The 27,927-nt window shown below is 40.1% G+C and overlaps 1 protein-coding gene across 1 annotated transcript in view; it reads right to left on the bottom strand.

Moving 5' to 3' along the window:
* DOCK3 (dedicator of cytokinesis 3) overlaps positions 1-26,844 on the bottom strand; it is a 222,681-nt gene extending 195,837 nt beyond the window's left edge. The window contains exons 1-2 of the mRNA XM_075514388.1: positions 26,392-26,844; positions 5,256-5,339 (exon numbers count right to left, since the gene is read on the bottom strand). Coding sequence (XP_075370503.1) covers positions 5,256-5,339; positions 26,392-26,428 — 121 coding nt within the window. The 5' untranslated portion in view covers positions 26,429-26,844. The remainder of the gene's footprint in view (positions 1-5,255; positions 5,340-26,391) is intronic.
* Between the last annotated feature and the right edge of the window lie 1,083 nt (positions 26,845-27,927).

A 27,927-nucleotide genomic window follows, 5' to 3' on the forward strand; every position in this document is an offset into this window, starting at 1 on the left:
ATTCAACAAGGCCTCTGAAGAGGCAGGACAGAAAAATGGATTGGGAATGTATATACCAACATCACATAGCAAAAAATGGTTAGGTAAATAACGTATCTTTCACCTACAACTACCTGCACATATGGAAATTCACAGGGTGGGAAACTTGAAGCCATATTACAGAAACCTGCATACTCTTAGATAAAGAATGAAAAACAGTCTTTCCAAAGATGTATCACACTCAGAAGTCTCAGCAATAGGGCAATCCTAGTTAAATTGCGCAAGGAGCTCTGTGGCAGGCCTGCACATCTCAGTCTCTTAATCTGAGTGATTAGAAGAGCTACCAATGTTTTTTGTTCTTTACTTGAAAGTGCCTTGAACAAAACAGAATATTCTAAAAGCCACCTCGTAACCCTTTTCAGATTTCCACTTAATCAACAAGAGGTCTGTCACATGGAAAAAGCTCATCCCTTTGAGTACTCAGTAGCAGAAAAACAAAAGGGTCCTAATTGAAAGGTATTGATCTATTTTTCAGAAAAATAAAGCTCAAACATCCAGGTTGAATAAAGTAACATCAGCTGCAGACTGCAGGAAAAAAAATTCCACATATAATTTCTTGACAAACAGAATTCTGAAAATAAATTACAGAAGTATTTATGGTAAAGCTAAACTTGGTTCTTAAAGAAAGCACTGCTAGTAGAATCTGCTACAAGAACTCAAGCCTTCTTTGTCCTACTAAAATAAGTATACTTAGCAGTATTGTGAGTAACCCTCAAATCTGGAGGAAAGCGATCTTTTGCATATACTAGCCAATAAACAATTGCTTTTACCTTTGAATCTGCATATAAGCTGCTTGCAGAGTACCTCTGTGCAGAGCTAAAGGTACTCAAAGTGACCCAGAAGAGGGATGGTAACAGTGCTTAGCAAAAGCTTCTTGATGCTGAAGCCACTCAATGCCAAGGCCACTCTGTTCTGAGCCTGATGCTCTGAGCAGTGCCAGGACAGGACAAGCAGCAGATGAATACCCAACCCAGCCTGCCAGCACCATGTCAGGGAGCAGCCTCATGCCAGCAGAGCCACAGGAATATGCTAATAATGCAGTCAGAGAGATGCCACAACAAAAGCAGGAGAGAGAGAGAGAATGTGTTTTATCTTGGTGTTAGCCAAATAGAGGGCCATCAAGAAGCCATTCCTGTGCTCCAAAAGACTAGTTTGAATAGCCAGGCAAGATCTTCCGCAGCAGCTGTGTGGGTCCAAGAGACTTCAGTTCCACTGGCACGCTCCACAAAAGGCAAAGAGGAAAAGGGATGACAAGGGAAGAAAGGCAAAGAGGAAAAGGGAATCTCACTGGAGACATTTTTTCAGGGGAAACCCAAATTACTGGGAGTGAGTCAATTTGGCCCAGCCAGCCACCAGACAGCTCCCAACTCCAGGTGGCAGGAAACCTGCATTGCTCCCACAGGAATGACAGTCTGAAGTGATTCCTCACTCATCGGTATGGTACAACTTGGAAGCATGGCAAAGATATCACTTCTCAAGCACATTGAATTCTTCAAGAATTTAAGAAAAAACCCTAATCGCAAGCTGTATCTGCTGCTTAAGTGTCCCAAATACCAGAAAGCCTCCATGCAACCACGCTGTCACTGCTGGAATAACAGAGGGAAACTTTAAATATATTACATGCATGGCTTAAGAACACTATTATTAACATACACACACATTAAAACCATGTAAATAAATACTTGTGTGGATATCATAATTTGCATGGGTAAAATAATACTCTTAACTGGTGCTTCAGGCATCAGCTAGTGTTTCTTCAGTGAATATATGAGAGTCTCAAGGTAATAATTAAAGTCACTGAAGTTGTAGCATTTTTAATCTAAAGAAAACTGCTCCCTAGCAATAAAAATAAGTGGACAAAACAGACATTTTAAATTTACTCTGAAAGCCGCTAGGTACTCACAGCTACTGCCAGTGGCAGGGCAACAGCCGTATGGCTTGAGAAATAGGGTGTTCTTTAGAACGTGTCGTCTACATATGTATTTCAAACAGTGAGTATGCTCATGCTTTGTTACTTGACAAAAGAAAACTCTGTCTTTCAGCATTTATAGGTGGCATACTATTGCCATACCCTTTCACCTCCTCAACGCACGGCATGTAAAGCAGAGACCACCACTTACTGTTTCAAGTCTCCCTCAGTGGCAAGACCATAAGTGGAGGGGAACAGAGAGGGGAACAGAGAGAGGGGAAAGTTGTGAAAGACAAGCATACGTACAACTGATAAGTTGAAGAATATTTGTTACCTTTGAGTGAGACCAGTCGAGGATCTCAAGAGTTCTTCGTGCAAACAGTAACTATAAAACCACCCATTAGTAACATCACATGCTTGAGAGAGAGCATAACGTTTGATGAAAACATGGATGGAGCTTTTGGTAGCTTCAGAGGAAAGGCAGACACTAAGTCCATGGGTTTGAACCCTGTCATATTGAATTATTGGGGAGTGGGGGCAGTGGGAGGTGTTTGTCAGATTTAGAAAATAGTGATTTAGACATTTGTGTCCTGGTATGAAAGCATGCAGCGGCAGGCACACAAATCAATTGAAATTCAAAAGTTCCAATTTCAAGCACGTGAACAGGATCCATAGGAACAGACACAACTGTATTTCATTGCATTTTATTTTAAAAAATGCATAGACAACCACAATAAAGAAGGATTTTAAAAAAATCTGTTATCAATGGTACTCATATTTATTAGCCTTAAAGATGCAAATACATGTATATATATATACATATACATGTGTGTGTATACATATATATTTGTTCCTTTACTCCGCAAATACATATAAAACTTAGCTGCAGAGGTACCCGAAAACTTGATATAGAAAATTCCCTCTTTCACTCGATCTAAATGCAGCAACTGCTTTTTACACCAGTCACTACAAAAGAGCACATTACTTGTAGTAATACCGTTATTCAATAAGTCATTATGATTAAAATAAGCCCATTCAGAAGTATAGCTAGTATTTGAATCTTTGTCAGCCTTGAATTCTTCAGCAAGTCTCCGAAATCATTCTTCACGTCAGTTTGCGTGTATGTGAATCCTTTTAACCCAGACAGCAAAGTCCCTACTGTAGAGAATTATGTACAAACTATTCTAAGAAGTGAAGCTTAAATAGCAATGGATCTTCTGTCAGATCCCACAGTAGTGACCCTTATTTGCATCGGTTAACATTAATTTACCTAGTTTGCCTGGACAAAAAGAATCCCCAGCATATAATGCAGAAGCAGAAGATGAGTTATGTTTCATTCTAAATTTGCAAGGCAAACCAAGGACCGTGTTAAACAACACTTAGACAAGAACGCTTAAATGACGACTATTTTTTTTTTTTTAAGAAGCTACTTTGCACATTTAGTGTGCTTTTTTGCATAATTCACACATGCGAGAGCTGCAGCACAGACCATCTGAATATTCAGAGGAGTTTCATATTGTGGAGTTCCAGATGTTATTATCAAAATTAATATATCTTTTTATATAGGTAAAGTCCATGGTAAAGGCACCTCAACCACAATGACAGGACAGAGGGCTTAAACAAAACCAAAAAAGCCTCTGTACAAACACCTCCTTCCACCCAGGAAAACACTTTGTCTAAGGGCCTCTTTCTCAGCAATTTCAAGACTGGCACGAATTGCCTTTGAGGAATCATCCTCAAAACTACTGGCAAAGGAAATATACAGAGCCTAATTATTATAACACTGTAAACAGACACTGGATTATCCTTTTGCTTCTCTGTAAGCAACCTGCTCCTTTGAGATCATGCTTTTATTTCCCAGTTTTGAAAGTTTCCTTGATTACCAGAAATGGCTTGAAAATATCATGACTGCTTTCAGCAATATACACTATTTTACCTTAGAGTTATACTATCCTATGCAAAGTAATAAATTTTTCCTGAGCTTGCACCTTGTACTAATTCACAAGACCTGGCAGAATGACTACAATCAACACTCAGTGCTCGAGTAAAGCTTAGCCCATTACACCACATGTGTGTTTTTAAAAAAAACATTATCATTTGCAGGTATACTACTACACATATTGTTTACAGCATGCTTCTTCATGGATTAAACGTCACTATTGCACTGCAAAACTCTCATTCAACATAAAATGTTTAGAAGTGTAGGTGAAGCAGCTGTTACTTTCCTAGAAAAACTAGCATGTAAAAGGTCACTTTTTCATGAGGAGTTAAGTCAGTAGGTAAAAAAGCAAAACACCTGAGTACAAGAAAAAGCATCAAGAGCAAAAGACAGTTCTAGGCATGAGAGAAGAAAAGCAGTCTTCTGACAAGCATGCAGGAGGTTTGTGTAGCAACATTAACACTGGAGATGAAAAACGACTGGAAACTGAACAAATACAAAACCAAACCTACAACTTTGTGGAACGTTAATTTGGAATTCAAATTTGGGGATCTGGTTTTGAATTTGTTTTAACACTTCGGGATTAAGGTTACATTATTCCACCTCAGACTACAGTGAAATATGTGCTCATACACTGTATCTTGTCAACCTACTTCTCAATAGACGTGTTTTACACCACTTGCTTACTCTGAACATTAGGATAAAAATCATTCTCCTTTTAAATACAACAACTTCAATCACACTATTCATGTGAATAAAGCAGAGAATTAGGACATTCAATCTGTTCACACACAGACATCTCCAGCCACATAAGAAAGAACTATAGTTATAACATTTACAATGGCGTTTTCCTCTAGATACAAAACACCACATGAAGATAAATGCAAAGCAATCCCCCCTAAACCCATATCCTTTACATTTTTTCCAGTATTGCTCCCAAATTATTTGCTAATATATTTCATAACTAATATCTTCATGTGTTCAGATGTTTCTAAATAATAAACACTGATAGACTTAATTGAAATGTTTAACAGTAACACTGAGAAAATATAGTAAAAAAAAGATACTGATTATACACTTTACATGATGAAAATTCACTGTAAGACCCAATTACAATACAACAATCAGGTCAGGGTTCAAGATTTTCTGGACAGATGGTTAACTTAAAACACACTGACCCCCTATCAGACTGGATTAGTGCCAACAGCACTCAGCCTTTCCTACAGAAAGTGGGTCAGATTAGGTTTTATTCAAGTGCTTTGATTTGACACATCATGATTTCCAAACAATTTATTAAAATCTGATAGATTAAGATATTTGTACATTCTTATATAGAAAATGGGATTCCTTCTTGGACATCACACTTACCTTCACATTTCTCTAGGATCTGGACAGTTTCACCTAGTTCCAGGACCAAGCCTTGCGGTACAGCTCCTCGGAAGCTGCATATCACTAGAGGGTGGGGAAAAAGAGAGAGAGAGAGAGAGAGAAACACATATGAGGGTTGAATCTTCGTGTGAATTTTTCTAAGCATAGCACTTTAGCTCACTCCTTACATAAAAATAGCTATTACATAGCTGCCCAGAAAACCTGTCAGCCAACTTTTCCTCATCAGATGTCTTTATTTCAGCCCTTATCAGAAATTAAGCTCAGAAGCAACATAAAAGCTGTGCTTTTTTTTAAAAGATTTTTTTAATTAAGCAAGGCTTGTAATCACTTTAATCACCAAACCCTGATTCACAGTGCATACAAAGATTTCCTTGCCGCACAATTCTTACTCCACTACACAATTCATCAATGGAACAGACAGTCCTAACTGCAAAGATTATAATAGGAAGTCAACTGCAGGAATTACTTTCCTCCAAGTTTAAACTATTTCAAGTATCATCTGTGCAACTAATACACTGCAAAAATCCTGTATTGCCATACGTTATTATATTTAAGTAGATATATAAAAGAATACAGAAGAATCTGTACTTTTCATAAGCAGTAACTAACATGACATATACCTTAAATATTTCCCTACGTATCTTTAGTTTTCATTAACCAGGGAAAATAAGAACCCATCTTAATGTTTCAGAAAATATGAATACAATCAAAAAATTACTAAATAAACCTCAATTTTAAAAAATTATCATAGCGTTCAATGACATATTCTTTATTCATCAAAATACAATAGGGACATGGACATGGGTAGTTACTTGAAACATGACATGTCAAAACAAAGGATGAATTGCAAATAAGGTCCACCCCCTCATCCCGCAATGCCTGTTCATCAGCATTTAAAAACTCACTCAGGCACAGATTTAATTTAATCATTCAAGTACCTTGTTCTAAGTAAATATATGCTCAGTCACAGAGTACGTCCTGTATCTCACCTACACACACACTGGAGCACTACAAGTGGAATTCCATGAGTTGAAATAGTGACCTCCAGTGGGCATCGTCCTTTTTTTCCAATTTAAGAGAACTCCCCTTTAAATGCAAACACTCAAGCTACGGTTGAGATGTTCCCATTGGAGCTGCATTTCGTCTCCTCCCTGAATATCTTTTTATGTCAAAGCCACCCAATCCCTTATGACTGAAGACACTCTGTGCAGAGCTTAAAGCAGTTAACCAGAAAGTCTGAAGTCCAGGGAAGAACACCATGGAAACTAAGACTATCATCTGCACCATCTATCACAAGTATGTTTCCTGAACCTTGAATTTCCAAGAAATAGTGAGAAAAGCATAGAGAAAACTTCCACCAAAATAAAACACAGTTTCAACCATATATACAGATTTCATAAAGGGAAAGGGCAAGAAAGAACAAACTACATACACCAGGCAAACGCCCACACAGATGAGAGTAACACGAGAAAGACTCTGAATCAAAATCTGAACAAAACCAAACAGCATCAAATGTTTGCTCTTCCCCAGTGAGACTCAGTGCAGTGTTTAATTAAAGTGGGAAAAACTAGGGATTCCATCAACAAACCTAAACTGTTCTCTCAGCTGGTACAGCCCAGCAGAAGTCACCACTGGTTAAATGAGGTTTTAAATTCTTGTTTACATCAGAGACAGGAGAAACGTAACAACTGGCTCCAGACTGGAGCAATGCAGACAGCACAAGCCAAGAAAAACACTAAGCTTGTCAGCATTCTGGATTCATTCTTCACCCATGAAGAAATCAGAAATACGGGTTTCAACCGAAGAAAAACTACTTAATGCTTCTCCCAAAGTGCAGGAACACTGACAATTGCCAAAGGCTTAACTGGCAGGCCACAATCAAACCTCTAATGGCTTCTCCTTGCCCCTCTGGTATTTTAGACAGCAGTATCCTTTAAGTACAGAAAATGTTTTTTTTCTCATAGGCAATTTTACCAAATCAAAAAGGTACAACCACCTTTTATTTTTAGGTTGTTTTGCAAAATACACTCCTATATTAAAACATGACTTTTCCATTCAGACCAACAAAATACTAAAAAATTCAAGTGCGTCTCAAACACAGGATTTCAAAAATCCTGGGTGAAAAGCTACTATTGAAAACATCAGAAAAACGGAGAACTGGTAATACAGTAACAAGATGCATTCATTTATGAGAGTAATTCTAGACACACGATTATTAAAAAAAATTAATATACACACGATAAAATTCAATTCAATTTCCAGCCCATTTTCAACTTCTCTGAATGTGCCAAGATTATCATGACACAGAGACACCAGTCACAGGACACTTAAGTATTAGTGGTTGTAGACAAATGAGTAGTTTGAATTGTAGAGAGATTAATGACTGACTGGTCTTACTCAGCTGAGTCCAACAAGAAATAGTTAGTCTAAAAAACATTACTGCATGTTAACACTGCATTAGAAGTTCTGAATTAGCAAACAACAGCTGGCTTCCTATGACAATTATTTACTATATGAAAACTACTGAACAAAGGATGTGACCAGGAAAGAAACTGGATTTGATGCAACTACTAGTTCTTTGGTCATCAGATACTTGCCTATTATGTAACAATAAAAAGTGAGCTTGGAATGAAAGCTAAAGGAAAGGTACCAGGAAAAGAGAGTACTGGTTTTTTCAACCACTGATATAATAAATTTTAAAAATATGGCCAAGAATAGTGACTTTAATATATTTAGGCTTACAAGAAGTAATTCTAATAGATCTGTTAGTTTATAGATGCAAACTGACCATTTATAAAAGGATTCTACTGGTCACACAAAGAAAATCTGATATAAGGACTCTACTGCATCAATATGTAATCAGCTCTTTAGAATTCAGAGTACTTTATTAATAAAGATAGCCAAAGCTCTTTTCTTAGGTCTACTTCAGTCAAAAAAGAATAAACAAACAAAAGTCACAGAACAGAAATGAGCTGGTCCCATCAGCTGCAGATACAATCTGGATGATCATTCTCAAGTAGAAAATAAGTTCTCATACAAAAATAACATCCACCTCATGTTCCTCATTCTTAATATACCAGTATGAAATCTAATTCCTTCATCGATAAATCTGTAGCCATCAATAAATTCTGTCTCTTCTGTTTGACAATTTTAATAATCAATAGGGCATGTGAATAGCAATATGGATATTTGCAAAATAACAGAAGCCAAATCTCAAGAGTAGTTGATTTTCCAACCATACTAAATGAAAGTCAGGAAAAATTAAAGAACCCGAATAAACTGACTCAATACACCAAACCATATTGTGTTAAAACTGTTTAACAATAACACAATTTAACATCTCCAAAATAAAAAAGAACGGTAAAAATAGCTACTGATTATGACAGAATCCCAGAAATTTGAGGCTATTTTATAGTCTGATATATGATTCCAAAGGTTACTTCCAAAGTTATGGATGTTACTCATTTGTTAACCTAAAAATGCATTATGCAACACAATCTTATTTATGAAGTCACTTTTAGGTACACAATTCTTCTTAGCAGTATTATTTGAAAAATATGAATACAAATGTATATGGGAAATACGGAATAATTTAACCATTCTGGAGAAAATTTACAGAGAGGACTCCAATAACTGACTGCTGTCCTTCCCACAGAGAAATTCTTTATAGCATATGATCATCTACAAACGGTCCGTCAATCAACAAGCCTCCATCATTTCTTACAAGAGTCATCCCCTTGGTCACCAGAACACAGAAGTAACGCATCATCAAAACAGGCATACAGCGAAGCTTTTACCCACCAGTTAACAGATCTGAACGATCCCTCTTGGATTCCAGGACAGACTGCTGAAATATTTAACATCTATTTTCAGATATTAAACCCCCTTGCCATCGTTCAGGTTTGTAAGGGGGTCATAGTTCCCCCTCAGGAAACGTAACGTAATTTCAGCCAGCAGTTAAACCCAACATTCTGCCAAAGAGGAATGCTTTGAAAAAGCACCACTTTGGCACCACCAAAAGTGCCACTGTCAGGAATTATCTCCAAGCCAGAGCTATCTGTGGTACTTGAACTGTATCAAAGTGGGCTGCAGCAAAAGAAACCCTTCCCTCTGCACCTCTGTATCTATTAATGAGAAAGGGACAAACTAGTTCACACAGGCAGCTACTCTCAAGCTGCAGCAGACAGTATGAGGGAATTGGGGGTATAACATATAAGAACAGATGGCATTGGAATAACAGTTTGGAAAGCCAAAGCCCCAGCAGAGGACAGATTCAGAAGTGTTTTCCTTGCCTATGGACATGCCCTGACACCGTATAAGCAGCTGCATTGTAAGTCACCAGCAGTAAGAGAAACTGCTTCAAAAGAATAAGGTACACAGACAAACATGACATCTTAAGAAAGGGTCAATGCATCTTTGCATAGCTTACTGATTCCTCGCGTGTTCGATATCTAAAGGAGCTGCTTGCTATACGGACAAAGAAGATCCAGTTGATACAATCCAGTAGGTTTGACAAAATCTATTCTGAAACAGCCCCTGTCAAAAGCTCATGCAGAAATTGAGCTTAGCTGTGATAAAGTGCGAAGGCATTTGCAGAGATAAATAGCTAGCAGAGAGATATGAAATAGAAGTAGCAGCCAGTTTTCTTAGTGAAGACAGACTGACCAGCAAGCTCTAAATGGATCTCTGTTGGAGCCTTTTCTGCTTAAAGTGTTTCTAAATGATCCAGAAAAGCTGATCATTTAGAAAAGTGACAAAGTTTGTGAAGCCACTCAAGCTATTCAGGGTGAAAAACAGTTGCAGATGGACCTAAGTACAGCAAGTAGAACTGGCAGATGTACACCATTCAGTTCATCTACACGGTGTTTCATAAGGGTTGAACAATCTTAATCACACATACAAAACAATCATCTCTTGCCTTGCTATTACCACAGTGAGTGAAACCCTGGAATGTTACTCAGTTTTTGTCATAAGCTCAATGCTCAGCCACTGTCAAGCACCACCCGCCTCACCACCACCAGATCACAGCAGAATACTATCTTTGGGAAAAAAGGGAAGACACCATTACCTGCAGTACTTTATAAAATTCACAGTGAAACCCTATGTGCCCCTTTGTCAAAAATGTATCCTTTGTCAAAAAGCATGGAACGGCATAAGGAATGGCAGAAAGCGAGACAAGAGATACCAAGGGCTGCATAAGGGCTCTTATATGATTAATTATGAACCAAGATAGGACTCTTCTACCAGTAAAACTGACAGCTGAAAGGGGTGGAGAAAGTTATAATTGACAAGTTGCATGGAGAAGGTGAACAGGGAACAATTGCTAATCATCCCTTCCAGTTAAAAAGCAGAGTAGTGTCAAATGAAACAGCAGAGAAGAGTTCAGGACTTTATTAAATAAAGTACTTTTCCACAAAGTGCATGAACTGTGAAACTCCTCACGAGATGCTATGGGTGATAAAAATAAATAAATAAACAAATCACTCAAGTGCAAAAGCAAATAGGGCAAATTAATGGATGTGTACCACCTTGGGCTCAGCAAGTCCCTGACCCAGAAAGCACTTAAGTCTTGGGAAGGCATCACATATGCTTACCTTGCTGTGCTACTATAATGTAAACACCTGCTATTGGTCACTGTCAAGGGCAGGACACAATGAGATGGGTATGTGGCTGCACTGCTACAATCTCTCTCACACTGTTATTATGGAATCACAGCCTGAGCTTCTGTTGTCCCTTGCTATCTATCGATTCATGACCTCATCTGAACAGCATTATGACAAAAAGAGAGGATGCAATTCACAGTTAAGAGAAATGCTAAATTAGATTTCATGCACGTCGTTATTACTTTCTGCTGCGAACCTAAATAACAGAGCTGTTTTCATCTTTGCTGTGGTGTAATTGAAAATGTATCTTCCTTTTGTAATTCCTTCTAATTCAATTTCCTATGTCCCAACTTCCCCACCCAGTCTCACCTGGGTCGCAATGCTTCCACAGATCATTTTTCTTCTCAAATGGATTATGTCAATTACATGATAAACAGTAATAGAAATGTGTCACTTTTTTACACCAACAGTGGGAAAACCCAAAACAAGAACAGGAGAATGCCAGAGTACTGTCCAGCACAATACATCCACATAAAGATCATGCAGCATCTAGTTGCTAATTCCCCTGAAACATCATTTTTTCTTAGCATTTACATAAAAATACTTTGCAGCACAATGAACTGGCATATTATACGCCTTCTCATATACTTTCTAGTTTTTTCAACCTATTTCTACACATTGTAGTAAAGTCTACAAAAATATTTTGACATTACATAATGTTCTATTTACAATATAAAATATCAGGTCAGCCCATAAGCAATTTGTTTATTTTCATAAAGGAACAGAGCCCTTTTCCTGCCCTCTCCTTCCCCACCTTCCAAGATATACCAATGAAAATTAGAAGTATTTATTTAAATGAGGGCTGAGAAAATCAGTTCAAGAGGTTTCCATGTTTACATTGTCCCCTTTTCCTTCTCCAAATCTAAATTATGTTTCTCTAATCATAAAGTTGGGGGATTTTTAATTATTTTTTCCCCATGTTTTCTCTTCCACAATGGAAAGCTGCTAGAACATATCCAATATGCTAAAACACGTTTTTGTTTTTCTTTATCCCAACATATTGGTGAGGCCAAGATTTAATGAACTCTGTGGGTTAACTTTGGGGGAAAAAACCACAACATATCATATTATCAGCTGTGAACATGCCTTTTTTGTTTGTTTGTTTGACTGAGTCTTTTTTAGTTGCATAATGTGACAAAAGAAACAAAAAATTCTTAAACTCCTTCCACTGTAACAATAATAATTTTGCGAACTTTCAACATATCGCTGTTTACTCATGGCTTCAAAAGACAAATCTTCTTGGCCTTTGTGACAGTTTTTTCCAGTTCTCAACTCATTATTATTATCTGTCTTACCAAAATTCTGGTAACTTGCAGTATTTTTAGATGACACCAGCAGAACATAGACGAGTGTTTCAGGTTAAAGTATGCCATTTAATTTTTATAAATCCTTTGTACTGCAGTCAACTTGCAGTTAGTCAGGTTCTGCATTAATCATGCTCTAAGCATATCTTAACCAAACTAATTTCAGAAGGGATGGCAAGGATAATGTATTGGAGAAGCATAGCTGCTGTTGTGTTGCTCTATACCCAAAATACTCAGCTCCATACTCTACCAATTTATAATCACACTGTGCAGACACTGAATTGTGTTCTGTGCTACAAATGTCAAAGTTTGGAAGTCTCCTGATGTGTAATTTATGCTTTAACACATAACCATATTTTAAACTCACACCTTTATCACACCAGCTAAAAATTTGATGTTCATGTTTACTTTGGGTAAACACACATAACAAACTCTTAAATTTCACAGTCCTTATAAAGGAGTACAATACAATTAGTTTTACAACAAATATGTCCCATGCCAACATCTGTAAAGGGGTTTTGTTTGTTTGCTTAATTTGCCAATGTGATAGTAAACTTTGTTTGCCTGAAGTGTTTTTGATGTATTTTTTATTTTAGAACTATCAGAAAATCAGTAATCTGATCACTCTGAAAATCAGTAATTACATGAATAGAAGCATACTGGTAAAAGCTGTTATCTGAATTTCAGACTAATTTTTATAACTTATAGTTTATTTCCAAACTTGGGGAAGGTTCCTAAACAGAGTGATATTCTAAGTGATATTTACCCCCCACAGTAAAGATCCTTTCCTACCCCAATTCTCACCACATATAATGAATTACTGAAATTTCTTAAATAATCTTACATACACAACTGCAAGATTGTAGAGTTTTAATTTCATATTCAACTACTACTAGTTATAACTATTACTAGTTAACATGGGATATAAGTCAATCTCTGAGCCTACGACTGATATTGATTGATCTTTAAGAAAATAATGTAATTACTCCAGACTGATACATTAATGCTTATGATGAGGATGTGTCATTCCTTAAAACACTTTTCCATATGAATCCATCTATTAAAAATGTCTAGTATCAAACGGTATAAGCTAGTTTTAACAGCTGAATAAGATTAACTTAATTTTCCTAGATGTAGTACCTAGTACCTAGATGACAATAAAGGCTCCATGTAACGTAACTTAAGAGTCACAGTAGTAGGTGAGACCAAAGATGGCTCTCAATCCAATACCTTTTCCCTAACAGAGGCTAAAAACAAGGAGGTGAAGGAAGGGTATTAGAAGAGGGCAAGGATGTAGCTTTCCCCAACTTGAGCCATCTGTGGATTGGGACTTCCTAAAGTAGAAGTTTTTATTAGTATTAATTTTATTATGTATTTAATAGCGCTCCCTGTACTTTTTCTTCTACAGAGCCACCAAAATGTTTTTGAACCACATCAACTTTTAACATCCACATCACCCCAGAACTCCATGCTTCACTTACGTATCATATAGAAAGCATTTTTTAGTTGTTCGGATCCTGCATCATCAATACCCTCTGGGAACTGTATTAAAATAGAGTGAACAATCAATTTCTATTCTTCCACTCCACATTATTTATGGTTTTAGAATCTTCCAAACTACCTTTTCTTAATAATTTATTTTCCAAGAAGGGTGACAGACTTTAATTCTTTGCATTTACATATGGCAGACAGGGAAAAGTCTCTAAGCCACAGCAACACGACTGCAAAGAAAAAAACAACACTGACACCAGCTACCACCCAGAGGAAAAGACAGCTAAGAGTCAAGACTTAGCTCTACCTTTTTGTGAGGCAACTGTGTGACACAATCACGCCTACAGGCAGCAAAGAATTAATACTTTCCAAACCACCATGTACCTTCCCATCTGAACCTCTCTCAGAACTACAAACCTTCTTCCAGCAAAAAGGAGTAGATCTTGCAAACCAAAAATTGTGAGTTTAATAATTTAAAAGACCAAAAAATAGTTTATGAAGGAGAAAAACCTTCACATTTTAATAACAAAATTAAAGGCCAATATGATTAAATTTTTGTGGAACTGCTTGATTAAGCCTGGCAGCTCCATAGATTGCACAGTTAGACTCTGATGATATTTGACAAGGGAACAGAACCGCAAGGAAATTACAATGAAAACATTTTCATTTTATTCTACAAATACCTAGAAGAATGTTTTCACCTTCACAGTATACCTTCCAAGTATTTAAATGATTAATTGTGAGTGAGGGTTTCAATTATTTGCCAGAAATTAATTTGAGACATGCAAATTTATTTGCAAGTTCAGGCCACATTCAGCAAGTATGCTTACAAAGAAAACTGGGAACAAAAACCAGGTCTAGTACTTCCAAAACATTCTGCTGTTTAAGCAAGATGGACAATATAAAGAATTTAGGTACAAAGGAGAGGATGTATCCAATTACAACCTAAAAACACAACTACCCAAATAAAACATCATCAGGTTTTTGCAGCAAGGGGCATTTCTTGCAGAGTATACTGGTACACATGACACAGAACAGGGCTCTAATCCGATTGGAATTGCCAGGCACTAATGTAATACACACACACAAAAATAAAGATTATCAAAAGCTGATTAAAAGCCATCCAAACATTACAATCGAAGAGCAGGGATTAAACAAAAGACATGATTTAGAAGAGGGGTAAAGAATTTTTTGACCTTATTAATGGTCTTTGTAAACTTTCATGCAATACCTTGAGGAAGAAAAATATACTTCAGAATTGAAAGCAATCTCTTACACTTAAGGTTTTGTATATTACCAAAATTACACCACAATTAAGTGAAGGTATTTCAGGCTGGTCCAGGAGCACTGGCAGTTGCTAGGCAGCATCTGCTCCTGTCAGAGACGCTTCTTTCTTTGTGCAATACAGGACCTCAGCCAGGAATACTGCCACCAATGGATTATTACAAGGCAGCTTACTGCCATCACATGGCATCTGCAAAGTGCTCAAACTGCTGCCTAGCAACACCGCCTCTTTCTACTGAGTCATACCATCACTATGAAAATATTCATGTAAAAAAAGAAACCGATGCCCGAGCAGAAAGGTGATCATTCACTGGCAAAGTGAATTATTGCTAGCATCCTTCCCCTACCCTCCAAGACAAAAATAGAGATTAGGCTCAAAAATCATGAGCTGTTTAAAATAGTTTTGCACATCCTGGTGACATGAGGTAGCATTGAAGAAACAGCCCAAAAACCCACAGCATCGTCCACTACCTTAGGTACATCAAGGAACTGATTTTGAGCTTCTAGCTTTGCAGACATCTGTCCTAGTTACCCATCCTCTTCCTGTAAATCTATTCCCTCAGCTATCAGTTCATTCGACTGCCACCCTGGCATTACAGAAGTCCCTCACCCCTATATCATTCCCTCTATGCAGGAAGTAAATGCAGCAGTTTCTTTTTCGCCTTTTTAAGCGGAGAAGGCGGCTGTTTAAGTTTCTGAAACCCTTCTCCCTCTCTCCAATACCTAACTTGAAAAGAGGAGAAAAACACTGACCATACCACACACTGCACAGACAAGCGTGGAGCCGTTCTGCGCTGCTGCGTTCCACAGGCTGCAAACATGAGCCAGAAATGGCTACACTTTACTGCTGAACACTAGGAAACAAAATAAGAAACCAGTCGAGTTTTGAACATCCTGGAGGATGGAGATTGCACCACCTCTCCAGGCAACCTGCTCCAGTGCTTTGCCATATGCATTGTGGAAATCAATGTCCCTTACTGTAATTTGCCACCACTGCTCCTGCTCCTTTCACTCTGCAACTCTGCAAAGTGTCTAGCTCTGTCTTCTCCGTAACTCCCTAAAAAGTAGCTAACCACAAACTACACCCCTTCTTTATCCCCCTCTTCTACAGGTTGTACCACCCTAGACCTCGCAGATCCTCCTCTCTCATCATGTGCTCCAGCTTCCTAACCATCTCCTAACCTCACCCCTCGTACTGTGAGATACAGTGCTCTAGATGTAGCCCCATGAGCAATTCCCCAAAGAAGGAAATTGTCGCTTCCATCAACATCCTGGGTATACAGGAACGCAGCCTGGTATGTGGCTAGCTGCAAGAGCGCACCGCTGACTCATGTTCACTCATGCAAAAACATAGGTATCATCCCACAGCGTTTTACATCCTATCCCATTTTACACTGACTACATCATAAGACCTTTAGTCCTCCCGTCTAACTGATAAATAAGTTCATAACATGCTAAAGTTACCTTGGCATTTATGGACAGTTTGCACATTTCATATGAGGAGGAGAAAGGGAAGAATGTAAGTGTGTATAAATGCAGATTTATAACAGTGTATTTATCAGTATACCAGCTCCTGCATCTTACTTGAAAACTCTGCATTTTAGCCTATACTGTCTGCCACACAAGAACTTTTTGTGGACATCTGAAGACAGCTTATAAGACTGCTAAGAAACCTTTGAACCCGCACACAAGAACTTTGACCATTTTGGTAAACTATTTGCTACTAAAATACCAAAAGATGAAATATTTGACTGACGTAATTGAAGATGCTTTTTTTAATGAGATCTAAAGAATTTTTACCTCTTCTAATCTTGACTTAAGCAAACATGCATTATTTAATGCTATCAACATCATCTGAAACATTGGGAAAATCTTCTTTTTCTCTTATTGCATCCTCCATCCAGGTTGAAATAATTAACTTCTTTTGTTGTTGTAATTGTTAAAAGAAGAATACTGTCTTGTGCCAGCAACCTGAAATATAGTACTCCAGAACTGAAAAAACCAACAAGATCAGAAGTTGCAGTTTAGGGCCTTGCTGTGATGAAGAAAGAGAGAGAAGCCTATTTTCTACCTTTGCTTCCCCAGAGACAAAAGAGAAGCTGTTTCTGCAAGACCAATGCTTCAAAAGCAATCTTCCTTGGGGTAAAACCTTTGGACCAGAGAGATAACCAAATACTTATCAGTTAAAAAAAAAACAAAAAAAAACCCAAACAAACCACAAACAAACAAAAAAAAAAAACCCACCACACCACAACCAAAACCACCACACAAAACCCCCAGAAGAGCAACTTTATTCATAATTCCCATCGGACCAACGCGCTCAGAAAGGCTTGAAACCAAACAGCAAGCAGGCAGAATGGATAGCTGCAAATTACTGTGCGCATGACAGAGCGATGAGGGAGTACTAGCGAGAGGAGCAGCACAAGCTGTTCCAAGCAGGTGCTTAGCTGCGTGGTCAGCAGACAGCAGGCCCAAGCACATCAGCTCACAGAGCATGGGCCAGCTCTTCCCACACTACCAAGTCGCTGCCAGAGGAACGACCAGTCAATACAACCTTTAGACAGAAACACAAACGAGTAGGTGATTCACCTAGTCAACTCTCTTCGTGTAAGGCCAGGCGCACAGGTAGCATGCAGCTCCATTTTGTACAGTATGTAATAGCAGTTGTCGGGGCAAAATTACCTCACAAAAATGTTGATCCTGCTTCACTAAATGCAGTGAAACTAGACTGTTGCCTCTTTGGTTTATCAAAAATTGAGTTGCCAATCATCCAGCTCATGAGCATTTAGAGAGAGAAAACACACAAAGAAACATCAAAGTTCAAACCACAGTTTTCAATAACCTTCTTTTACAATAACTCATATATTTTTGGATTATTTATCCCACACTGGCTGACACTCTCTCACTTGTGCCTATACTCTCTGTCCATGTATATAATACAGCCATATATACATAAACTTACATAAATGAGAGTGCCTAGGTGAAGTGGGCAACTTTACACAGACATTTCCATAGGCATTCTTCTCTACAAAGGAAGAGATAGGTGAAATAGAAACATCTCCTCCTATCCTCCCAGATCCAGACCCAGTTACTGGAAACATACACATCACTCCCTACAGGGACTATTTAGCACCGTCTGTGGTATTCTCCTATGAAATGTTTCCTGTTACCTTTACAACTTGTTCGGGCAGACCACACACCCCAGCAAGACAAAGGACTGTATGCAACACAATACCCAAACAGGCCTGTAAAAAGTTATATATTGCTTTCAATTGGCTTCTGTTTAACAGTTCTTCTGGGTTTCTCCGACATGTATGCAAGGCTTCGTTTATCAAGATCAGAAGACTGAAAGGATAGGTATACTAAATTAACAGTTGGCATAAACACCTCATTCATAAACATATTTAGAGGGAAGAGAGAGTCCCCTGCTGTTCAAATACACAGAAACAAGAGATTTCTAGAACAGTAAGCCACCTGCCAAAGCACACTGAGCTACACTCTAGCATGCTGGGCAGCTCACAGACTTAAATTCAAAAGAAAGAAATAAAGTAATTCATCACTCCATCAACTACCTACTGCCAACACTAAAAGGGTTTAGTGCCTAAGCCTCCTTGCATTGTAACATCTAGACAAACTTTTATTTTTGTTTCAGAGAGTAACTGGTATCAGCTTGCCTCTGAAAGCAGAATGACCTGCTTTCAATCACCAAGAGTTGGCTGGCACCACTTGTCATAAGCTTTCCTTAAGGCTTAATATCCAGAAAGACTCAAGAAAAGAAAATTAAGTCAAATGCTGAAGTGGGATAAGAGGGAAGTCTTATCCTTGTAATAAGTAATCACCTCGTAACTATACTGGAAATCGCTTAGCCTGCTCAAACCCACAGTTACCAATCTTCCTAATACCATAGGTAAATTTTGACTAAAGACTCGTTGTGTTTGTTTGAAACACTAAAATATGTCTAAGAGGAAGGAATTACAGCTAAAAAAACTTAAGAGACGCTTTCAGGGTCTCAGAAGAGTTCATAAGTTCATTTTGACAAGCAAAAACCTGAATGGAGGTTTGATTTTAACATCAGTCACTTGAGTGAGTTATTTCGTCTCTTTGCCTTGAGGTTCAGTAAGCATACAGATTTTGAAACAGAACAAAGAAAAGAGTAAAATGTAGTGATATTAAGGCTGATTCATAACTTAAAAACAGTCAATGGAGACTGCTGTCAATTGCAACTGGTTTTGAACCAAGATCTTACTGTATGCTTCCTTTACCCTCTTCCTCAGTGAATATCACCGCTGAGAAAAGAACACAATAAACTTAATTCACTATACAAATTAACAAAAGTTTCTCTGAAGCAGGAGAAAAAAGTTGCATCAGGCTCTTTAACAGCTGAATAATCTTCCAAAGACTTTCCGTTCTTTGGCCAGCATTGTCACATTCACATCTGAAAGAGCTCCCATTTCTCAAAAGAACAAATCTATGAAACGTGTATGGCCACCGATACCACCACTTGCTGGAGGTCATCAGGGACTTACAGCTCTCCTATATAAGAACTATGTTCCAAATAATTGTTTAACATATTAATCAGAAAAGCTTGTGTATCTACATGTCATTGTGCATATGAAGACAAAGAACTCTTCGTCATTCCCTATTATTCCCTTCTTGTGGGCTTTTAAATGCCACCAAATATGTGGTAGAGAATTTTCTAGATCACAAGTTCTGATAATAGTTCTTATATGCTTCCCTGATGTTTATATTGGACTCTTGACTTTTTAAGTACAGAATTGCTGAAAAGAAAGGCTTTGCAAGACAGTGAAACTCAAGTCCAGCTGAGCTATGCCACTGACTGTAAAGTAAGAAAGCTACCTTCAGAAGGATTAATACAAACACCAGCTTTCCTCTCTTCCTCCTACATACAGCTGCAAACCACCACCTGGCACCATCACCCCATCCTCACACATCAACTTCCTATGCCTTAAATTGTTCAAAGAGAAACGACTTTAAAATTTCCTTACTAATTTCACTCTGAAGAATCTCCCTTCCTGTCCTACAGGCTTGACAATTAATTTAAACGCACAGCATACAAATAAGAAACACCAAAAAATTACCTAATTTTTCCAAGCACTAGGAGCATTGAAGGCATGTTGTCATATACCCTGGTTTTAATTTATAATTTATCAATTGTAATTCATACCTGCTGCCTTAAAAAAAGAAAGCAAAATAACTTGTTCCTTGAATAAAGATGAAAAGCCTTGTTTCCTACCAATGGATATCCATGTTCCCATTCCCTCTGTTTCACCAATGGTCCCATGACACACCAAATGCAGCACCATTGGACTTTTAATCTTTCGCTATCCCCAGTCCTGTTCCTGAGCACTCCTGTCTACAAAGCACCCTCAAGTTCACTCCCGTGCTCACATTAACAACTTCCCCTTCATATTCTCCAGCAAGCAAACAAAAAAGTTGTATTAGGAAGAGTCCCGATAGAACCTTATTATCCATTCTTTTCAGCAGGTCAGTAGCTACTTATCTGCACTTCTGTCCACAGGAACACTAGGGAGTTCTTTCTTCCCCATCCAGCCACCAATTTTCATTAAATCTGTAGGAAACGTATGCCTGAGACTGCCAATTCTCATCATAAAATGTTGCTCATTACTGGATGAGAGGTATCGTTAGGTGAGGACAGAAAGCCTGAACACTTAAAGATTTCCCCCTTACGAAATCAATCTAAATACAAAATCCATTTTGCACTGTGGATAAGGTCAGAGAGGAACCACTTTTGCCCCCACCCTATTGGCAAGCATCTGAAGTCATGAAGGTCTTAACTGAATAAATAATGTGGCATAACTACGAATAAATAGAGAAAATTGCTCTCAAAACCATCAAAGCATCAAAAGTTAAAACCCGTATCGCAATACTATCACTTCTTACTCTAAGATCACGCTTACATTCCCATACAAACCACGCAATAAATTGCTAAACATACACATCTGATTCCTTGCTTTTGCAAGCAATTTGAAAAACCGTTTCTCAGCTTCATTCCTCCTGTATTTAGAAAGTTTTGGCTAATTTCTACTGTAAATGTATTTGTGGACAATTGGTATTTAAATGATCTTCAACTAGTAATATCTTATAGATGAATTCTCATCCAGTTCTGCAGACCAGGTATGCACGAGAGTAACCACAATGCTAGTCTTTTCTAGGATAAATGAGCCAAAATATATTAATCTTGTCCCACAAAACAGTATATTTATTCTCCAAGTTATCTCAGAAACAGCAGAAGTACAGATTTACACTAGACTGAAACTAAAATTGCCCACTACGTTAAATGACACCTCACTAACCTTTCCTATCTATGCCAAAAGTCCCCAGTCAGGTGCATCTTGGGAGCTGCTCTTTTCCAGGGGCATTCAAAGTGTGATTCATTTCTCATTCAGCCAAACAACACACATACACTTCCTTTATGACCCCTGACTGACATATTCTTTTGTTCATTCGTAAGGCTTAAGGGGGGGGGGGGAAGCCCTTAGGGGAACATATTGAATGGAACTAAAAATTACTCCAATCCACAGATCATCTAGTTTTCCTGACTAACAAGCAAGCCCCCAGGTGTTACCACCACCTCCCAAAACAGCATTGCAGAGAAGGTTTAGTATATCCTTCCATATAGCCTTGGTTCCAAGACAGGTCACTGAAGAATATCCTTAGTCACCTCCCTCCTGCTGCCAGACAATTACAGTTTCTGGCAATAAGGTATGAAAGAGAAGATGAGATATAATACACGTCCCATAATACAGAACCCAGTCGCAATGATTGATATTGCTTCCCAGATTACCAAAGATGGACTTTCTCCTAATTTGGGGGAGCGACTTTTTTCTGTCTCACTGAAACCTTTAATTTTAAACCTGTAACAAACTGCTTCAGTGATACAGAGAAACCGCAATATCAATCAACTCAAAGCACTCCTTCGTTTAGCAGCTGCCTCCTATGTAAACAGGTAAGAACAGAGTAGTATGCCAAGAGCCATGGCGAGGGAAGGCAGACTTTTTGTAAGTTTTGCAGTCCTGTTTTTCCAAACACAAATATGAATTGGGAAATGTGCAAGCCAAGGTTTAGTGACGGGGGAAAAAAAAAAAAAAAAACACAAACAAAAAAATCAAGATACTGATCAAAAAGCAGAAGCTGCAGTACAGAACTGTAACTAGGACATTATGATGTTCCATCCTTCCTTAGTAGGAGCAAGGGAAACATTAGTTATATGTATTTGTGCTTATGGATTTATTTTTCATTGTTACCAATTAAATGGTGAAAATAAAGATACAAAATTCATTTTAAAGGAAACAATTAGCAGATTTTAACAGTAATTCTTTGAATAAACTAAGAACAGATGCTGTTTATGCAGGCAGGTTTTCCTTCTCCATGATTTAATACATACATATGGAATATGGTCAGCCATACCAAAGTACAGGATTAACTGCATTAAAAAAAAATAAATCACTTTCTTGAGAACCACCTAAACATGCTCCTTGCACAGAAATAAAGCAGCAGAAACTGACAGCCTAATGAAATACATAATCAGCTCTCACATTTGCCAAATTTTAATTAACAGCTATTTACTAAAGAGTTCTCTCTGCTTAGCTTTTTCTTTTAATTCATTATTATTTAATACTTGCTTTAGAAGACTAATGTAACTAATCGGATCACTTTAATAAATATTTTCTTAGAGACAGAGACTGCTTTAAAAACATTAAAACACTAGAGGGCTACAGAGCTAGTTATCTTCAATAATCAGCTCACTAATTGTTTTCATAACTGGTCATCTTAAGCATCTGTGGAAGAACTGTTTGCCTTTCAACAGTGAGTCTAAAATTTTAGAAGTGTAGTTAGAAGTAAAGGCACAGAATATAAGTACTTCTAAATAGAACAGAAGAGAATTATTCACAACAGCTACCAGGTAGTAGCTATGGTAGCTGAGAAATACAATCAAGGAAGAACTTCAGTGCTGTTAGGGGATTGTTTCATTTAATTATTTATTTAGAAATACCCTGAGCAATCTTTTAATATCTTCGTTGCAGAAGTATAGAACAACTTGTATGAGAATTGGGCAATACAATAGCATTCTACAACCGTAAGCATTGAAAACTTCTTTTAATTGCAGCTAGACAGGCAAAGAGAACTTCAGAACTGCCAAAAAGCCACTGACGCTCACATCAGTAAATTTAACATGTTCTCTTGCAGTCAGGAGTCTGTGTAGCTGTCAAGGGGTCTCTGTAAAGGGGCTCCAGCAAGCACGTAAGAAATGTCTTTGTCGTAAACTCTTTGAAAGCAAATGCAGAATACAAAGCCCTTCTATACCCACATGTTGAGAGGGGGAATGTGGTGTCTTCCTGAAGGAAGAGTTTCTATAAATTACCATCTCTAAGCCAACTACCTAGATAAGAAGGTAACACCGATCACAATTTACTTTCAACAAAGAGAACAGCATCAGAATTAACTACTTTATGTGATACTTTCGCTTTCCTTGATACACATGAACAGGTAGGTACAGGGCCTGGATGCCCAGACATACCTTTCTATTTCACCAGAAAGCTCTCTGTGGTATTCCAGTTGCAGAAATAACTTCATTTTTTCCCCACACAAATTATGTTGATAGGGACATACAGTCTATTGCCTTAATCCAAAGGCACATCAACAACTTTTCATAGTTTAACAAGACCACGGAGAAAACACATGGGTTGGTTTTTTTTTTTTATAGACAGTGGTCAAAAAACCAAACTACTAAAGCCCAAGGCATAACCTCATACCAGCAACTCATGCCAAGAAAATTATTTTTGCACATCTTATTTTATTTGTGAAATTGGGGTAACTTACATCAGAAAAAAAAACCCCACACACCTCCCCCCCCTCCTTTTTTTGCTAGTAAACCTCCTAACAGTAAAACTTTAGGCCTACACCTCCTATAGACTAGTTTCTCCAAAATGCACAAAAATAACCACTCCAGCAAGTAATGACAGATCTACTTCTGAAAACCTAGTACTCCTCTCCCCACCTATTGTAACTAAACTCCAGACATAAGCACCATTTTTCACCTGTTCTCCCTCTCTGGAGGATTATCAACCAATTTCAATTACAGGAAAAGTAATTAAAGCTACCCAAGAATAAAAAAAACTTGCCTAGAGATCACCAAAATTCTTAAGCCTTAGCCATTATCTCGGACCTACCTATATGCACGTTGTCTGAAAAAGAAAAATCGACATCACAGGAATATTCTTAAGACTACAGAATATTCATTGAAATAACACTTGTTTTCATTCACTACTCTCTCTTCCGGATGCCTCTTCTAGACTTGTTTACAACCTGAATGGAGATCTCCCATCTTTTCCTCCCATACGTCTGCGTAAAAAAAAAATTAGTTCACCTACTTTTCGATTAAGGTAGCATACGTACTTTCTGATTTGAGAACACGGGCCAAACACAAACAAACAAAACTCTGAATATCAAACCCTGCAACACAGCAAAGAAAAACAACTACCTAAACGGAACAAAGGAAAACCAACAAGAGTTGAAAAATGAATAATTTTTTTCTGAAGCACCTATTACAATTCTACCAGCAAGTTTAGCACTAGGACAGCAGAGGTGGTCCCTCACCAACAGTTAAGGTATGAGCAAGTCTGGATACTTCGTATTCTCCGAACATCCAGCTGAGATCTAACAAAGCTTAAGTTTATATACTCCCAGTGACTGACAAACATAGCAACAGTACTGTAAGTAACAGCTTTCTTGTGTTATTTTACGCCACTTGTATATATTGCCCTACACTTATAGCTTCTCACCTAACACACTGTATTTTAATTGTGCTTTTTCTTTTTTTTAAACAAAAGTGAATTCCTTACTTCTTCTATTCATTATGAAGATACGTGGAACGTACTAAGCAAAGTGCTGCACGAGATGAAAAATTAACAAAAAGTCCTGATACATTTTGTTGTTTGTTGACCACGTGCTCAATATTTCTTTTAATTTATACAATATTTCTTTTTATTCTTCTTTTCTTAAATATTAGTGGCATTAAGACTGTTAATTGCTCAGTAGTCAACTGCCAAAATCCCACTTTAACAATCCAGGTTAACAGATCTTTGTAGCAAGTTTGTTTATATTTTTTTAACATTTACAGAAATTGATCACCACTACACCCTGTGGAACTTAAAAATCAATGCAAATAATCGATAACTATAAATTTAATGAAACACTTAGGTAAGTAATCAGGGCAGATTACCTACTTTTATTATTATACAAGTCAACAGTTTAAAAAAAAAATAAATCAAAATAAACAGAAGTGAAGTTGAAGAAAGTCTCTCTTCCTTCCATTTCATCAGGCATAACGCTTCTGCTCTTATCAGAAATGACTGTACGCTAAAATAAAAAAAACAAAGCCACCAATGATGACCTCTCGAACTAGAGCAAACAAGATTCAAGATGACAGTAGAGTCTCATTTACCATAAACAACGAAAAATAACAGTCCTATGCACCTACAGAAACACGCGAGTCGTTTTGAACGAACACTGTAACTGCAGATTGCAACAGCAAAAGCCGTAGCGGTCCCCAGCCAGCCGTCCCTTCCCAAGCCGCCGAGCAGGGCCCAGTCCAGAGCCAGGTTTTACGCCGCCCCCCCCCCGCCGTGCCGATGCCCGCGCCGGGGCCCCGCCGCCCGGAGCAGGTGCATCACCGACGCCCCCTAATGACACCGCACCATAACCGTTCCCTTTCCCTCAACTCCATATAAACAGGATCACCACAAACCACAGATTAAAACGGAGAGAAAAAGCAATCGCACGCTTAAGTAGATTAAGGGCTCAGCGACTCGTTTTCTGATTATTTGTGCAATCAGGACCCGAGCGCGGGCCCCGAAAGTCTACTTTTTTCTTGCTTCGCCGCGGAAAAACTCAGGGAAATAACCCGAATCAAAACACACGCAGACACATTGCCTGGATGCCGGGCTATGCGGGCAGCAGCGGCCGGCGCGGGCAGGGGAAGGCGGCGGGCACGCAGCGGCACGGCCGATGCCCGCTCTCCGCCGCGAGCAGCCTCCCACAGCCCCACGGGGAGAGCGGGGGCAGCGCCTGCCCTCCTCGCCTTCCCCCCGCTCTCTACCTGCGGGGCAGCGGCCTCACCTTCCCCCCGCTCTCTGCCTGCGGGGCAGCGGGAGGGGCAGCGCCGCCGGGAGCCCGGGGAGGCGACCAGCGCCCTCCCCGCGGAGAGGCAGCGGCGGCCGGGGGGGAGAGCAGCCCCCCCCCCCCCCCAGCCCCCGGGGTACGGCCGCTGCGGGGAGTCGCGGAGAGGGGGGGGGGGCGGCGGGGCGGGGGAGGGGATGTGGCAGCACCTACCCACGCCGTATTTCTCCTCCTCGGTCGGACTCCACATGCTGCTGCGGCGGCAGCCGGCCACGGCCGCGGATCCCCTGGGCAGAGCGAGGCGGGCGAGCGCCGCTCATGGAGCGGGGGCGGCTTCTCCTCCCCCCCTCAGCGGGGGCGCTGCTCCGCGGCCGCCGCGCCGGCAGCCCCCGGCAGCCCCCGCCTCACACTCCGGCCGAGGCTGCGCTGAGGGTCCCTCCGCCGCTGCCGGGGGGCGGGGGGAGGTCGCCCCCCGCCCGCCCGGGCAGCAACAGCCGCCGCTCCCCTCAGCGCCCGGCGGGCGCTCGCCGCCGGCCCAGCGGCTCTCCTAGCGCGGCCCCGCCGCCCCAGCGGGCTCCCGCCCTGCCGACGCGGCGGCCCCGCGGAGCTCGGCAGCCCCCAGCCTCCTGCTCGCCGCCACCGCCGCTCCTGTCGTCGTCGTCGCCACCGCCGAAGGACTCGAGCTGCCGCGCCCCCCCCCCCTCCCGGTGGAGCCCGGCGCGCATGCGCGGCTCGCACCGCCTCCCCCCGCCCCGCGCGGCCGCACGAGGCGCGCGCGGGCGCGAGGCGCGGGGGTGGCGGCGCGTGGCCCGGGGCGGGGGGCGCGGCCGATCCCGGGGCCGGTCCCGGTCCCGCAGGGCTCCGCGGCAGCCGCACCCCGGCACCCCGGCGGGGCAGCAGCCGCGGGCTGTCAGCGGGTCGGGGCGGCCCCGAGGCCGGCCCTGCAGCCACAGCCCCGCAGCGCAGTGCAGCACGGGGCGGCCCTGGCACGGACGCCCGGCGGTATTCGTAAACACCGGGGGAAGCCTGAACACCCCCCCCAGCGTAACCGGCTGCTGCTAAAATCGGCCCTGGGCGTCTTCATGTGAGCCCTGGGCCTCTGAAGTCCCTTCCGAGCACGTGCTCGAAGTTTATCCCCCAGTCGGTCAGACGTCTTTTTGTAAAAAAAGAAAAATAAAGCTAAAATTCTTTCAAGGAAACAGAAAGTGAATCCGTACCAAGGAGGGCGGGTGGGAGATGAGTAGAGGGGGACACGCACCCCAGTAATCCCAGCCTGCAGCAGAGGACACTGGCTGCTTCATACTGCACACGTGGAAACCACCAGAACATAGGACTGGGGCAGAGCGTGTTTTAGAAACTAGAAAAATCCAAATTCAGTCCAGGTTAAGGGAAAAAAATCCTGTTATTTGTTGCCTTGTTATAAGCCTCACCAGTGGATATCCTACCTGCTGCTGCACACAGAGATGAGATCCCTACTTTGAACACTGTTGTCCGAGTGGGACATTAAGATTTGTAGCTCACCTACTGCTTTTATGGAAACTGTGTCAAATTATTTCAAAGAGTGGAAATTAAAGTAAGCATATTTAAACTGTTTAATGAGTTATGAGTAAAATCTGTTATGTCTCCAATTTATTTTTTTTTACCTAAGCGTACAGTGGCAGCATTTAAGGTTGGCATTTGAGTAAAAAGAGAATCAGGAAACGCTGTCAGCACTCTAACCAGTGAAACCACCAGCCCTTAGTGAGACCC

Source organism: Mycteria americana, chromosome 11 (assembly GCF_035582795.1).
Source record: "Mycteria americana isolate JAX WOST 10 ecotype Jacksonville Zoo and Gardens chromosome 11, USCA_MyAme_1.0, whole genome shotgun sequence".
NCBI lineage: Eukaryota > Metazoa > Chordata > Aves > Ciconiiformes > Ciconiidae > Mycteria > Mycteria americana.